This window comes from Hyla sarda, chromosome 2 (assembly GCF_029499605.1).
Source record: "Hyla sarda isolate aHylSar1 chromosome 2, aHylSar1.hap1, whole genome shotgun sequence".
Classification (NCBI taxonomy): domain Eukaryota; kingdom Metazoa; phylum Chordata; class Amphibia; order Anura; family Hylidae; genus Hyla; species Hyla sarda.
Window position 1 is genome coordinate 260,148,363 of NC_079190.1, and position 17,154 is coordinate 260,165,516.

General features: G+C 41.6%; 1 protein-coding gene across 5 annotated transcripts in view; it reads left to right on the top strand.

Annotated features, from left to right (window-relative positions):
* NIPAL3 (NIPA like domain containing 3) overlaps positions 1-17,154 on the top strand; it is a 53,159-nt gene that overhangs the window by 22,919 nt on the left and 13,086 nt on the right. For 4 of the 5 annotated variants that reach the window (XM_056557047.1, XM_056557049.1, XM_056557046.1 and 1 more), the window contains exons 4-9: positions 2,183-2,354; positions 3,380-3,439; positions 9,974-10,119; positions 12,931-13,027; positions 14,776-14,911; positions 15,392-15,480. In XM_056557047.1, the coding sequence (XP_056413022.1) occupies positions 2,183-2,354; positions 3,380-3,439; positions 9,974-10,119; positions 12,931-13,027; positions 14,776-14,911; positions 15,392-15,480 (700 nt within the window). The remainder of the gene's footprint in view (positions 1-2,182; positions 2,355-3,379; positions 3,440-9,973; positions 10,120-12,930; positions 13,028-14,775; positions 14,912-15,391; positions 15,481-17,154) is intronic. The other variant, XM_056557050.1, reaches the window with a different exon arrangement.

Below are 17,154 nucleotides of genomic sequence, written 5' to 3' on the forward strand. Positions count from 1 at the left end.
ATGGTAAATAAACAATAGCCTTTATTATATAAACTAGCACATACATAGAATATAAGTGAGACGGCAGAGATATCTAAAAACAATTAAAAACGCTCAAAAATGAGCAGACCACAACATGTGGAGGAGCCCTGAACCCCACTAACCTGTCCTGCAATAGCTGACAATAAGAAAGCTGCTACTCCAGTTGCACAATATATACATTAAGCAAAGGAATATAAATATATACCAATAATAATACCCAAAGTGCACAAAAATAATGAATAGAAAATGAAATCATAATAGCAAACCACAGATGGAGGAGCAGCTGGGTAAAAGTGCAGGACAGGACAGCCAGGACCTCACGCGTTCCGTCACTCCATGGTGACTTCCTCAGGGGTGTGATGTATGTGCTAGTTTATATAATAAAGGCTATTGTTTATTTACCATTTCTTTTTGGGTGTGCACTTTATGCAGTAATTTCTTTTTCTCCTTGTTCAAGAACAGAGATACCATAAAGTATACCAAAAAGTAGCCAACTAGATTACCTTATAATATAGCCACAGTGCCCCCTCAACAGGTTTCAGTCATGGGGCCCCACAACATTATGCTGTAAGGCTCAGCTCATAGTATAATCCATCTACCGATCCAGCACGTTCTCCCATAGAAAAGCCACCTATGTTGCCTATCATGTAATGCATTGTTGTGTTTATACAAAACACTTACCATCCCTTCTAGCTCACAAGCCAGCGTGAAGTGGGTCAGGGATAACTACTATTTTTGGTAGATGCAGCACTGGTATATAACGAGTGGGCAGACAGGTGGCATAGAAACTTGAAGTGTGGTTTGCTGCATGTCATTTATGTCCGTGCATTTGCTCTGCTGTGAGCGAAGTCTTGCTATTGTATCATATTTGTGGAGAATGACAGATCTTATAGGGTAAAAACTACTAGTTGCATAGGTTTGCCTTTTACATAAAATAATACATTGTAATGAAATGAGGTTGTGTTAGTAAATAACTGTTAGGTTTTCCAAATGGGTTTTCTATTACATGTCTCAGTTATCGTATGTACCGTATATACTCGAGTATAAGCCGACCCGAATATAAGCCAAGGCCCCTAATTTCATCCCAAAAATCCAGGAAAAGTTATTGACTCAACTATAAGCCTAGGGTGGGAAATACATCATCCCCCCCCCCCTGTCATCATCCCCCCCCTTCATCATTACCCTGTCATCATCCCCCCTTCATCATCACCGCCTGTCATTATCACCTCCTGTCATCATCCCCCTTCATCATCACCGCCTGTCATTATCCCCCTGTCATCATCCCACACCCCCCCCCTTCATCATCACCACCTGTCAATGCCAGTGGTCTTCAACCTGCGGACCTCCAGATGTTGTAAAACTACAACTTCCAGCATACCACTTCGGCCTTCGTCATCATCCAGACAAGCCCCCCCCCCCCCTTAGTTTTCTACTCTCTTCCCCTCGGTGGGAAGGAAGGGTGAGCTGGTCCAGGCCATCAATGCTGCAGGGACCGTCTGGTGGGGAGGGTTAGTCGTTCCGGGCTGTCCATCTTCACCGGGGGGGGCCCTCTTCTCCGCTCCTGGCCTGGCCCCGGAGTAGTGACGTTGCCTTGACGACGACACACGGGGACCTTCATGCGCGTGTGTCGTAGTCAAGGCAACTAGTCCGGAGCGGGGCCTGGAGTGGAGAAGATGGGCCCCCCCCCTGGTGAAGATGGACAGCCCGGAACGACTAACCCTCCCCACCAGACGGACCCTGCAGCATAGATGGCCCGGACCAGCTCACCCTTCCTTTCCACCGAGGGGAGGTGAGTAGAAAACTAAAGGGGGGGCGGTCTGGATGATGACGAAGGCCGCAGTGGTCTTCAAACTGCGGACCTCCAGATGTTTCAAAACTACTACTCCCAGCATGCCCGGACAGCCGATGGCTGTACGGGCATACTGGGAGTTGTAGTTTTGCAACATCTGGAGGTCCGCAGGTTGAAGACCACTGATAAGGGATTGACAGGCGGAGAGTTCACTCGAGCATAAGCCGAGGGGGGGGGGGGCGTTTTCAGCACGAAAAATCGTGCTGAAAAACTCTGCTTATACTCGAGCATATACAGTATGTCGGAATATTTCATTATGCATGAAGTGTATCAGAAGAAACACTAAAACAAACCACTTTGTCTCTTGCTTAGAAATACAGCCATGTGCGGTTGTCTGGATCCAAAGACCCTCGTTCGTACTTTAAAACGAAGACATGGTGGCTTGGTCTGTTTTTGATTTTATTGGGCGAGACAGCAGTGTTTTCATCCTATGCCTTTGCCCCTTTGTCTCTTATTGTGCCTCTCAGTGCTGTCTCTCTCATAGGTAAGTACTTTAGACAAGAACGTTAATACTTCTATAATCTCTTGGGCCGGAGTATGCATTAGTTATTGCTATTCTTGTGTATATGTCATGGTGTTTATAAATTATAGAATATGCTAAAGACTATAGAGTATGACACTTTCTGTCTTCAGACCTCATTCAAACTAAAGACTTCAATATGCAAACTGCTACAAAATGTTTTGTATATGTGTGGGCTTTGTAGCTAACTATAAATGATTTATTCATGAGTCCTTCTGTGCCGGAATAATACCAGCCTATTATATAGACAGTAATACCGAAACCTGTGTAACTTCCTGTCAGGGGAAAGTTAAGGAATTCAGCAGGCTTAGAGGTTTGCCATTAAAACTCCATAGTTAACCCTATGCCTCCCTGATGCGGTAAAACTACAAGTGGCCGCATACTTTTCTCCCTTGCTCCCCCAGTGCTGCAGCTGTCCTTATCTTCTAGTTCCTACTTCTGTGTTATTTTTACATCCACTGGTGGCACCTGCTTAGCTGACTGCCTAGCAAGACATCACTAGAAGATGGAAGAACAACACAGTAGCAGGGACCAGAAGATATGACTGCATCTGCAGCGCTGGGAGCGGGTAGGTAAGTATGTGACTGTTTGTTGTTTTATCGCATGGAGCGGAATAGGGTTTAGTAGTGGGTTTTCATGAAATCCCCCTTAAACTAAGGTTCACACCTATCCAACATGAATTTTTGTGCTATACCTCAGCATTCCAGGAGAAAGAGATGTCAGCACACAACAATCTGTGTGCCGTACATAATCTAATAGTATGTTTTTAGCATATTTGTAAGTGTTTACTGTCTAGCTTTATTTTAATTTAATTCACTGTATAAATGTAGGCATTAAGTGCCAGAGCTCCCTCTGGGGGTGACTGCAGTCAGTCATTTTATCATGTAAAGATGTGGCTGTGTAAAGGGAAGCAGAGGGTTTGGAGCTCTGTATTTATGTGGGAAGTCTGTGAGCTACAATTTATGTGAAATGCAATTTTTTTTTTACAGCAAGCTCAATTATAGGCATTATATTTATTAAAGAAAAGTGGAAACCTAAGGAATTCCTAAGTGAGTACTGAGTTCATTTACTTTTTACAACATTCCTGAAACTTTTATTTTAAAGGTGTACTCCAGTGAAATTTTTTAAATCAACTGGTGCCAGAGAGTTAAACAGATTTGTAAATTACTTCTATTTAAAAATCATATTCCTTCCAGTACTTAGCAGCTGCTGTTTACTGCAGAGGAAGTTATTTTCTTTTTTAATTTATTTTGTGTCTGACCACAGTGCTCTCTGCTGACATATTTGTCCATGTCAGGAACTGTCCAGAGTAGGAGCAAATCCCCATAGCAAGCCTCTCCTGCTCTGGACAGTTCTTGATATGGAGATGTCAGCAGAGTGCACTGTGGTTAGACAGAAAAGAAATTCAAAAAGCATACAGAAGATGATAAGTACTGGAAGGATTAAGATATTTAAATAGAAGTAACTTACAAATCTGTTTAACGTTCTGGCACCAGTTGATTTTGAAAAAAATTTTTCCACTGGAGTACCAGTTTAATGAATGTGTCATAATAAATACACATACATCTCCTTACTAAAATAAACTATGTATTGGTTAAATTGTGACATTTGAAGCACAGTTGTCTGTCATTTAAAGGGGTTCTCCACCATAAGGTGATTTAGTATGTACCTGGCAGGCAGTAATGGACATGCTCAGGAAGGATCTACTCTTGTCTTGGGGCTAAATGGCTATGTTGTGAGATTACCATAACACTGTGGCTAGCTTTTTGTGAACTGGTATTTCCTGTTTGAGTTTTCTTTTTTGCCTACAAATGTCATAATTCCATTTTCCTCCCTCCCACACATCAGCCACCCCACCCATTGAAACATAAATGAGCTGCATCCATTCAAAAGACCTGTGGTTTTCAATCAGGGTGCCTACAGCTGTTGCATTAGTTGCAGATTGATCTCTCTCCCACCAAGCGATCACTCCACCCATTGAAGCAGACAGGCTCCCTGTCATCAGATGACTAGTGAGTCAGGTCTCGGCCACATTGCAACCTGGGAAAAATCTGAGACAACAGTCATTTTGTATGCTGTTAAAAATAAATATTGGGGTGAAAATCACATAAGAATTGTGAGAAAACCGTCACACATAGGTACAGAGACTATATTATGAACTGCACTAACTTTACAGCCCCTGTAGCATAGTCAAATAAAAAAAAATCCTGGAATACCCCTTTAAAGGGGTATTCCGAGCAAAAACATCGGTGTTTCGGCCGTTACGCTCCCTCCCATAGAAATGAATGGAGGGGGCTTGGCGTGACGTCACATCCCCGTCTCAGAAGCCCAGAGGTTTCCAAAACTACAGACACAGCTACTGCTGCAGCGAGATCACGGGGGGGGGGGCGGTCCCAGCAGCGGGCCCTCCGCGATCAGACATCTTCTCCCCTATCTTTTCGATAGGAGAAAAGATGTTTTTGCCCGGAATACCCCTTTAATTTGTCCCTGTCATTTAAAAAATTTTTTTTTTTTTATAAATTATAATATGTCACAGAGACAGTGTCCAGACCCCCAACAATCGCTGGGATGTGACTGAGCGCTTCTCTTCCTGACTCACTGCAGGAGACGGGCTACATAGACGTATTTTAGAGTCTGTTACCTGCAGAGAGATAGGGAGCGCAGAGAGAAGCGCTCAGCTACGTGCTTCTCCCAACTCTTCCTATTGATTAGTGGGGGTCTGACCTTTCTCTGTGACATGTAAAATTCTTTTTATAAAATGACAGCAACACATTAACAGTATCTGTCACCAGAGAGACAAATCTGGAAGATCCTTTTATAGCCTAAGGGATGCATTACATGGTTGGACCTGTGCGCAAAAGGAAAGCTTATCTCATAGATCGGCACTCGTTTATTATATATGGCTGGAATATCTTGCGGACAAGGCTACGCACATGATCGGAAACTCATTAATGCAGTCCCTTTCTTCCATTATTATCGGCTGCACATCTCATCTTACACAAGATTATGGCTTGTTGTACGGCTGACAAATGATTTTTTTTCTAACCTGCTTGAAAGATGCAGTCTACAGTCAGAATGAGCCTGTCCTCGGATAATCACAATGTAGAATACATCCCTTTAGATATATATCTTTGTAATATCCTGTAATATATACTAAGGTACTGAGCCTACTATATAGACCTCCCTACTCAGAGGACAGTATGGAGACGTGCTGTAGGTGAAACAAAATGTGACTAGCCAAAAAGGATGACCTGACCCACTTTAACATATTACAACAATAAATCTCAAAGATTGTGGTGCATTTTCTATTTTTTCTGTGCATGATGATTAAAATAAAACCTAATATTTTGTTTTCTCACATCTGCAATAGTTGTTTTTGCTACAGGCAGCTATTTGCAATATGGAAATGTTTTAGTAGTCATCTAATTCTCCATGTCATGTTTCCTGGTCAGTTACACATATACAACACAATAAATGTCATTGATTTCATTCTAAATCATGAGTCATTGGGGTTGTTCCCAGTGACTATTACTTGCACCCAAAGCTGGTGGGGAGAAACAGCCAGGGACTGCCCTGATGGGACTGCCAGGGACTGCCCTCAGGCAGCATGAAAGGGGTGATAGTTTCCCTTTAAAGGGGTTATTTGAATTATATAAAAAAAATCCCCCTTGCTTGGGATTGTGTTAAAATGAAATAAAAAAAAATGAAGTTATACACTGCTTTTAGTGCCACACACTCTAGTCCTCCATGTTGCCTTTGTTTGCCTGTTACATGGCTCTTGTGATGACGTGCCTGTATACCCATACATTATTTTAGCATGACATTTTTAAATAATTTGGACAACCCCTCCAGGGACGTGGAAATTGTATCGCCCAATGCCCAGGACATGCAGTTCTGGGCGACGGGCAGGAAAATTCTTCAGGCATTTAGCCCTGCTTCAGGCTAGCAGAGTTAAACGCCTGAGGAATTTGCATATAATGGGGCAATCATTCTCACCCCGTCACTAAACTCCTGTAGACTGCAGCTGTATGCTGCAGCCTATAGCGAGCCGCGCAGGACGTCAGCGTCCCGGTGTAGGCATGTGCTATGACGTCACTCATCGCACGCACCTCCATTAGGACCGATGCGCCAGGGAGCCTGCCGGAGGGCACATGGGACGGGGGGCAGGTAAAAGCAGGAGGAGGGGGTTTGGTGAATCAGTGAATGATATGGCAAAGGAGGGGAAGGGAGGGTGAAGCAGAATGGCACGGGGGGGGGGGGGGGTGAAATAGAATGGAAAAGGGAGCATCAGAGAAGGGGAATATAGTGGCACAGGGTGTGATAAAGGGTGAACTGGCACAGGATGATAGCAGCTTTTCTAATGATGATACTGGTACTACATTGTGCATTGTCGACACGCAACACGATGCATGCAATTGGCAGTATAGCAAGGAGTGTGTCACCAAACTATTTAAGGGCGTCACCATGAAATGTTTTGAAAGCTCTGACTTAGGGAGTATAATTGTTTAAATGGTAGCCCTACCTGATGGGGGTGATATCTATCTGGAGGTCTGTCTACCTACTGGGGGGAGCTCTACCTAATGGGGGTCATTTCTATCTGGGGCTCTGTTTGGGAGTGCTACCTTTTTACCAGCTGGGGGGACATATATATATATATATCTGGGGCCCTATTTACATACCAGTGGAGCCCTACATGCCTACCTACCTGATGAGGGAATGTACCTACCTGAAGGGGTGGGGGGGACTACCTATTTATTGGGGCAGACTTGCTTATCAGGGGCCCTATCCATAAATTTTCTGTTAAATAAGACCTTATTTACAGACTATTTTGGTTGAAATTTATTTTATGTACCAGGACAAGTGGATCGTAGATTGTGCTCCGTTTTAGTCCCATAGACAAGTTTTTTTTTTGTTTTGTTTTGTTTTTTTTTTTGTTTTTTTTTTTTTCCACACCCCTGCCCTTTAGAGTGTCCTAGGGGGAGCTTTATTAAAACCTGTTCAAAAGAAAAGTTGCTGAGTTGCCCATAGCAACCAATCAGATCACTTCTCAGAGGCCTCTTCAAAAATGAAAGAAATAAACTGGTTGCTATGGGCAACTCAGCTACGTTTCCTTTGAACAGGTTTTAATAATTCTCCCCCCTAGTGTTTTGCTGCCTGTAGTAGAGCTTCTTTTTTTATTTTCTTAATTTTTTTTTATATATTCCCACCTGAATACAGCCTCACAGGTTAATAAAAGTTCCACAACCTGCCACCCACATAATTTTTAGTATTACAGTAAAATCTCACCTCTTTAAGAAGACCACCCTTTTTCTCAATTAGATTTTGTGCGACAGATTTTCAGCTCACCATACATTATAAATAGTGGCCATTTTTTTCGGAAGACCACCCCCCATAGAAAAAACAAACTCTTTTTAATGCAATTTAGGGTGATTCTACTTGGCATGATGTAAAAGTGGCAATGTATTTTGAGGCATCTGCTCATTTTTAATTTCATGATAAAGTTAACTAAACCGCTAAGAAAAATTCTAGCAGATAATGTTCTGTTTGCTTTGCTAACACTTGCACATAATAGACACCCACCATGAATCCAACCCTGGAACTGTGCTTGGTTTTCTGCATCTGAATATTGTGTTTAGTGATTTCTTATGATGACTATTCCCTTAGAAGCACAGAGGTAATAATTCATGACTTTAGACTATGTGACAGTATGTGTAGTGTGTCAGCTCTTGTTTTATGGTGAAATACTGTACACAATGATCCGGTCTGGACACAACTGATTGCACAAGGACTGTTTGTTTCCTGCAGCAGTTAAAGGGCTATGTGGGCAAAGGCTTTGGCATGGCAATAGGCATTGATTTTCTTCTTAATCATCATTTCTTTATTCTTCACCTTTTAAATACAACTTTATTCTTTTAGAGACTTTAAAGTTTCACATACCTCGCGATTCCTTTAATCCAGCATTTTATAGCCCTGAAAGTCTGGGCCTTATCTGGCCCTTGTTTCTAGCACAGATATGTTTATGTTTAGGAATAACATGCATGGGATAGGCATAAGGCTATCCTTCATGTAAGATAGGGCAAGGGACTATTAATAGTATTCATAATATTGGGCAGACTAAATAGTCCTAATGGTTCTTATCTGCCGACAAATTCTATGTTTCTATGTAAGACCAAATGCCAGGTATTTATGTTTAAACATATTTATTATTTTAGTATCTGTATTATAAAATGAAATTCTGCAGTTTTTATCCCGGCCACTAAGCCTACTATTAGGCTTGACACATCCTGAACTGTACACTTTCTAAAAGTATCCTCCTGTTTGAATTTCTGAGCTCCGTCTTTCCCAAAGAAATGGTCTTTTGTAGGATAGTGGGTGGTCTGCTCATGGAGGGGTAGCTTCCATATATTATAATGGGAGAAAAAGTGGTCTCAGATAAGAGGTCTAGGGGTGGTCTTTTTGGAGGTTTCACTGTAAAAGAAAATACAATTAGAAAATAGAAACCGATTAGAAAAAATAACATGTTTAAATATTTGGTGCAAAAAACATAATCTAGGTGATACATTCACTTAAATACCTACACCCACACACACATTAGACACATGACAAAGAAACCTGCCATTTTTATTAATTTCTAGATTTAGTGTCCCTTTTAAAAACAACTTTGGGAAAAATGATCAAAACTAGTAAAAATAGAAACAAAGGAATTAAAATAAAAGGGAGCGCTTCAATCTGGACCAATGATAAAAGCAATATGGAGAAAAACCAACAAACTCGCCCGGTGTGAGCAGTGGGCCCTATATCCAAAGGGATCCACCGCAAACACCTCAAGGCCACGTTGGTATATATAATTACATGTATTTCTGTTGTAGAGATGTTCCTCCCCCAGAATGGGTATCCAATCAATGCTGGAGAGCGTCAGGGTCTAGATCTGGATAGACTCCACGTGTATCCGTACAGATAATATAGGGAGAGATAAATAAAAATGGCCAGCGCTCAGAGGACATCAGTAAAGGGATGGGGGAGAACGGGGATATGCATGTATCAGTTTTAACTCACTCCACATTGGGGGGGATGCAGCGATATTTGCAGGAAAAAAAAACTCCAAGTTGGCATGTAATATCCTTTGAGTAGAATGGTCCGTCATAAAGCAGGACGATGCGGCATATATTCTTCACAAAATTTATTTGCAACGTGTTTCCGAGGTTACAAGGGCTTACGCTACCTCCTTCATCAGGCACCTATACATGTATATCCCCTTTCTCCCCCATCCCTTTACTGATGTCCTCTGAGCGCTGGTCGTTTTTATTTATCTCTCCCTACAAAACTAGTAAAAGGAACAGTGGAGCAGTTGCCTATTGCTCTTTCAGTGGCTTTCTGAGAAACAAGACTTACTATTTGGCTGCTATGGGCCCCTTGCATCTATCTCGGCACAACTCTTCCCTTCCTTTTCTGCACAATATCACTTTCACTTTTCAATTCAATGATTTGTTACTGATTTTATGATCATGTAACTTTCACTGCATGTTCACTAATCTGGCCCCCTCTGATTTCTATACATGTCTTCTTCTTCTGTCCTCCAAAAGGACGTTATATCTTGTCCTTTATAGGTTGTGGTTTAGCTGTCGTTGGCACGTACCTGCTGATAACGTTTGGGCCCAACAGCCATGAGAAGATGAATGGAGAGAACATCGTAAGACATTTAGTAAGCTGGCCATTCTTGCTGTACATGGTAAGTACTGCATCTACGTGATATATTAGTAAGTACAAGGGATTAGTACAAGGCATTAATAACATTGTAGAGTTGACACAACAAGCCGCTTAGTTTAATCTACAAGGAACATATACTGTTGCCTCCTATTATGTTTTAATTTTAACATTGTGTTTTTATGAATGTAAGGGATTCTCTATGACTTGTTATAGCAACATTTTAATAAACACTACATTCATATATACAGTCATGGCCGTAAATGTTGGCACCCCTGACATTTTTCAAGAAAATGAAGTATTTCTCACAGAAAAGGATTGCAGTATCCCATGTTTTGCTATACACATGTTTATTCCCTTTGTGTGTATTGGAACTAAACCAAAAAAAGGCAGGGGGGGGGGGGGGGGGGGAAAGCAAACGGACATATTGTCACACCAAACGCCAAAAATGGGCTGGACAAAATTATTGGCACCCTTAAAGGGTAGCTCCCACCATCATGTTTTTTTTTTTTTTTTTTTTTTCTGTCCCTGCCTATTGCCCTTCTATCCCTAACACCCTCCCTGCCTTTATTTTTTTTTTTACTATTTTTTAAATTGCATTTAGTCTGCCTGGTAGTGTGCTCACTACCAGGCACACTTCCCCAGCAGGCACCATGTCACTGATGCCTGCTGGGGCCGGCACTTCCGCCCTTAGTTCTCCTAACAGGGTGCCTCCAGCTGTTTCACCACTACAACTCCCAGCATGCCCTGACATCTATTGGCTGTCAGGGCATGCTGGGAGTTGTAGTGGTAAAACAACTGGAGGCACCCAGGACAGGAGTTTCATGGGGGAAGGAGTGAGCTAGGAGCCGATGCGGGAGGGGCGGGTGCAGGGGAGCCTCTTCCTGCCGCTCGGTGAGTAACACCCTCCCGCGCCCCCCGTACCTTGCAGCAGTGCCCCCCATCCCCCCCCGTACCTTGCAGCAGCGCCCCCGGTACCTTGCAGCAGCGCCCCCCATCTCCCCCCCCCCCCCGCGCACACCTTGCAGCAGCGCCCCCGCACCACCCGCACCTTGCAGCAGGGCCGTCGTCGAGTACGGGAAGCCGATGCGCAGCCCTGGCTGTTACTGCGCCTGCGCATAATTTCGACTGATGCCCTGCCGGAATCAGTCGGAATTTTGCAGTGACGTCACTCCGCACTGCATTCGGCCACTAGGAGGGCGCCCCCTATTTGCCGAATTTCAAATTGCTTTTAAAATGTTTTAAAAGCATTTTTTTAAATAAAAGTATATTAGAGATATGTTGTAGTACTTAAGTACTACAACATATCAAAAATAATATTTCATGACCGTGCCCATTTAACATATTTGGTTGCACACCCTTTGGAAAAAAAAACTGAAATCAGTCGCTTCCTATAACCATCAATAAGCTTCTTACACCTCTCAGCTGGAATGTTGGACCACTCTTCCTTTGCAGACTGTTCCAGCTCTCTCTTATTGCTTTTCCCAACAGCAATTTTACAATCTCTCCACAGGTGTCCAATGGGATTTAGATCTGGACTCATTGCTGCCACTTCAGAACTCTCCAGTGCTTTGTTGCCATCCATTTCTGGGTGCTTTTTGATGTATGTTTGGGGTCATTATCCTGCTGGAAGACCCAAGATCTCGGACGCAAACCCAGCTTTCTGACATTGGGCTGTACAGTGTGACCCAAAATCCGTTGGTAATCCTCAGATTTCATGATGCCTTGCACACATTCAAGGCACCCAGTGCCAGAGGCAGTAAAACATCATTGAACCTCCACCATATTTCACTATAGGTACTGTTCTTTTCTTTGTAGGCCTCATTCCGTTTTCGGTAAACAGTAGAATGATGTGCTTTACGTAAAAGCTCCATCTTGGTCTCATCTGTCCACAAGACGTTTTCCCAGAAGGATTTTGGCTTACTCAAGTTAATTTTGGCAAAATGTATTCTTGCTTTTTTATGTCTCTGTGTCAGCAGTGTGTCCTCCTGGGTCTCCTGCCATAGCATTTCATTTCATTTAAATGTCTAGAGATAGTTTGGGCTGACACTGATGCTCCCTGAGCCTGCAGGACAGCTTGAATATCTTTTGAACTTGTTTGGGGCTGTTTATCCACCATCCAGACTATCCTGCGTTGACACCTTTAATCAATTTTTCTCTTCTGTCCATGCCCAGGGAGATTAGCTACAGTGCCATGGGTTGCAAACTTCTTGATAATGCTGCACACTGTGGACAAAGGCAAATCTAGATCTCTGGAGATGGACTTGTAACCCTGAGATTGTTGATATTTTTCCACAATTTTGGTTCTCAAGTCCTCAGACAGTTCTCTCCTCCTCTTTCTGTTCATGCTTAGTGTGGCACACACAGGCACACAATGCAAAGACTAAGTGAACTTCTCTCCTTTTTATCTGTTTTCAGGTGTGATTTTTATATTGCCCACACCTGATACTTGCCCCAGGTGAGTTTAAAGAAGCATCACATGCCTGAAACAATCTTATTTTATCTCAATTTTGAAAGGGTGCCAATAATTTTGTCCAGCCCATTTTTGGAGTTTGGTGTGACATTATGCCCAATTTACTTTTTTTTTCCTACCTTTTTTTGGTTTATTTCCAATACACACAAAGGGAATAAACATGTGTATAGCAAAACATGTGTTACTGCAATCCTTTTCTGTGAGAAATACTTCATTTTCTAGAAAAATTTCAGGGGGTGGCAACATTTACGGCCCTGACTATATAAATATATAATCTAGTTAGTGTAATCTGCAGATGTGCTGGGGAATGAGGGTTAAATGGTTTTTACACAATATATTAACAATTTTTATTTCTCTTTGTAGCTGGTAGAAATTCTTGCTTTCTGTTCCTTGCTTTATTACTACAAACAGAAGAATGCAAACTATTTGCTCATCATTTTAATGCTGGTTGCGCTGTTAGGTAATTGCTTTTTTATTTTATTTTATATATTTTATTATATGATGTTAAGATGTGCACATTCAGGTTAAGCCCTAATGATGAGATGAGGACTTTAATGTAGCTCAAGAATACAAAAACATATAGCTAAAAATTTAATTTTTATTATATATCAAAATTACAAACAGTAATAAGTCATTCAGATTAGAGAGTCTCTAATACCAGAGTACTCTACTGGGTCAATCCCCACTACTTTATACCCAATGAGTTTCCCCGTACATAGATAAAAGTACGGTTCATCAGGGGTTATGAACAGAGACAGAAATGGAGAGAAATTACAAAAGTTATACAAGCTGTCTACACTATTCCACTCTATATCACAAAATGGCATACAAAGCATAAAAATGACATAGACATAGCACAGATAAAGCACCTAGCTGGCAAGCAAGGCAAAGAGAAGACTATAGTGGGTCTGGCGGTCAATGAGTATCCTAAGGTCGAAGTCCCCTCTCCTTCAAGTAGACCAAAATTACATCAACAATTAGATGCAGGAAGGACACATGATAGTAATGTCCATCCTTCTTTCATAATGGTCCCCACTGCTTACGCTATCAGTCTCCAGTTGCATCCTCAAAAAAGAATAGAAATGAGAAGGAGCTCATCCATTTCCGTGATGTAAACACTAGGCACAACAATAGGCTTTGCCTGAATATACTATTGCCTCTTCACAAATCATATTACCTAAATGCTGGGCTAAGGTTAGCCAATGAGCTTAGTCCCTTGTTATAATAGTGCAGAAGTTCTACAAGATGCCAGTAGCCTCTAAATAATGTCCCAGATTGTACTAAATCATATTGACCACAGATAGAGGTACATCACTTCCCCACACCAGGCTTATCTCCAATTCAACTTTCTCTTGTTCCTGACCACTGGATGTCCATAATGTAGGGAAAACTTTTCAGCAGTGTCCTCCTTATCATAGACAGGATTACAATGACAGGTGACTCCAGATAAGACTAAATCCAGCCTTTCACAATAGTTGATGGTCAGAGCTCTGCCTCTTTTTATCCCTGCACATTGACCTCTGTACTGATCACAGAGCATGCCTAGAACACTCTTCCATACAAGTCAGTATGGTCCCTTCTGGTCTATTGCTGCCTATGTCAGTGGTGTTGCTGTAAAGCATATCTCTAAATGTTGTATAAAAATCTCAGGAAGACGACTGCCCCATAATAATGTACTGCCACTTCTTCATACTCAGAATTGGTGAGAGTCCAAGAGTTTGGATGCACACTGATCATCTTAGCAACATGCCACCACTTTATAGTTTGTGAGTAATCCTTTAAACTGTGATGTACTATAATGGAGATTTGTGCACACAAGGTCTATGCAAGAAACACTTCACCAGCAACTAGGCAGCATCTTACAGTTAACAGCATGCAATCAGTCAGTGCTTCTCAAAGTAAGGCCCCATTTACATGGCAGAATTTCCAAGCAAAATCCAGAATACAAATTCTGCTTAGAAATGATGTTGCAGCAGCCCCCCATTGTTTTTAATGGGATTCTGCTGCACAATGCACACAACAGAACACAGAGAAGGGTGTGGATGTACAAGCACTACTTTTTTGTTCAATATTTGAACAAGGGTCCATGTTAACAAACCTGATATGATATAATAGGAATGCCTCTTGAACTGGAATGTATATTATGAAACACTCTATATGTACTGTAAAATATGTAACCATCATATTTCTTGTGGCATTCTACTCCAGGGTCCACAACAGTTATCACAGTGAAGGCACTCGCTGGTATGATCCTTGTCTCTATTCAGGGCACCATGCAACTGGGATATCCCATATTCTACATTATGTTTGTGTGTATGGTTGCTACTGCTATTGCACAAGCATCGTAAGTACTATACAAAAAAAACTACTTTAATGCATTTATATTATACTATTGTAACAGAAAAGATAATTAGGTTGTTAGTTCTGCTAAACTGAATTTACAAGGAGTTTTGTTAGGTGTTAGCACAGTCCTTAGGTATATACTGAGTTGTATGAAAACTTTCATTCCAAGATGCAGCTAGTCAGGATTGTTCTGTAGTTTAAGTAGATTGTGCAAATGATTTGTATCTGTAGGAAAGATAGCAGGTTGGCTATACTACTTATTACAGGAGCCACATTTCAGCTTTATAAATGACTTGAATGCAATGCAAAATAATAATAATAAAAATCACTGAACAAACAAATCCATATAGAAATTTTTCTTAGAATTTATAGGGTGCTGTTAATATCAGGGAGAGTATATATAATTTTTTTTTTTTTTTTTACATTATTATAATTATTCTGAAATAAATGACTCACATGAGGACTTGGTGTCTACATACAGATTTCTGTCCCAAGCATCCCAATTGTATGATTCTGCACTGATTGCAAGTGTTAACTACATCGTGTCTACGACTGTTTCTATATCTGCAGGTAAAATTTACATATTTTTTTTTCCCTAGAAGTGTCTGCTTGGGGGTTATCACAACCACCATAGAAGGGCACCTCTCTGCCCCTTTTCTCATAGGATCCCCACTGAAAACCTGGTATCTGACCACTATATGGTCACTGTATGGCGCTATTATTGGTTGTATTAGTCCTTCTGTTTAGGCAGTGTACGCTTGTCCATGATTGAAAAAGCAATGCCTGTCCCTGATGGTGTGATTGTTTTTATGTTCCAATTTTAGTTTGCTTCATGAGTTAATAGTGGTGTTTATAAACTTTACATATATATATATATATATATATATATATATATATATATATATATGGCACCCCTGAAGTTTTTCTAGAAAATTAAGTATTTCTCACAGAAAAGAATTGCAGTAACACGTTTATTCCCTTTGTGTGTATTGGAACTAATTCATAAAAGCTAATTAGACATAATGTCACACCAAACTCCAAAAATGGTCTGGACAAAATTATTGGCACCCTTTCAAAATTGTGGAAAAATAAGATTGTTTCAAGCATGTGATGCTCCTTTAACCCTTTAAGGACCAGGCCAATTTTCACTGTGGGACCAGAGTGTTTTTTGCACATCTGACCACTGTCACTTTAAGAATTAATATCTCTAAAACGCTTTTACCGAATATTCTGATTCTGAGATTGTTTTTTCGTGACATATTCTACTTTATTTTGGTGGTAAGTTTTCGTCATTACGTGCATCCTTTTTTGGGGAAAAATCCCCAAATTTCATGAAAATTTCGAAAATTTTGCATTTTTCTAACTTTGAAGCTCTCTACTTGTAAGGAAAATTGATATTCCAAATAAATGTTATTTTTATTCACAAATACAATATGTCCACTTTATGTTGGCATCATAAAATGGACATATTTTTACTTTTTGAAAAAATTTGAAGGCAACAAAGTAGAGCAGCAATTTTCAAGTTTCATGAAAATTGCAAAATCTGAAGGGACAGATGTTACAGAACTACAACTCCCAGCATACCTGGGCAGTCTAGGCATGCTGAGAGTTGTAGTTTGGCAACATCTGGAGGGCTACAGTTTGGGCACCACTGTAACAGTTGTCCTCAAACTGTGACCCTCCAGATGTTGCAAAACTACAACTCCCAGCATGCCCAGACAGCCTTTGACTGTCTGGGCATGCAGGGAGTTGCAGTTTGGCCTTCCTAGTGGTTGCCACAGAAAAGATCACATTACTTTCCCTTTCATCCCCCCCCCCCCCCCCCCCCAACCCACTGTCCTGCTCTGCCATTAGTCAGAATCAGTTCTGACCAATGGCAGGGAATAGGAGGAGATCGCAGCACTGCAACCTCACTCCTACCCTGCAAGATGATCTGGGCTGTCACTGACAGGTCAGATCATCACTATTTTCGGGGCTGATTGGGTCACCATAGACCCGATCTGCCCGGAATAGCAGAAAATCGCATGTCTGAATTGACATGCGATTTTCTGCGATCGCCGACATGGGGGGGTCTCAGGACCCCCCTCGGCGTTTGCCTCGGACGCCTGCTGAATGATTTCAGCAGGCGTCCGGTTTCGCAACCCGCGCGGCGGGATGCGAAATTTGCTGGGACGTATGGGTACGTCCCTGGTCCTTAAGACCCAGGGTGCAGGGCCATACGCATACGTCCGTGGTCCTTAAGGG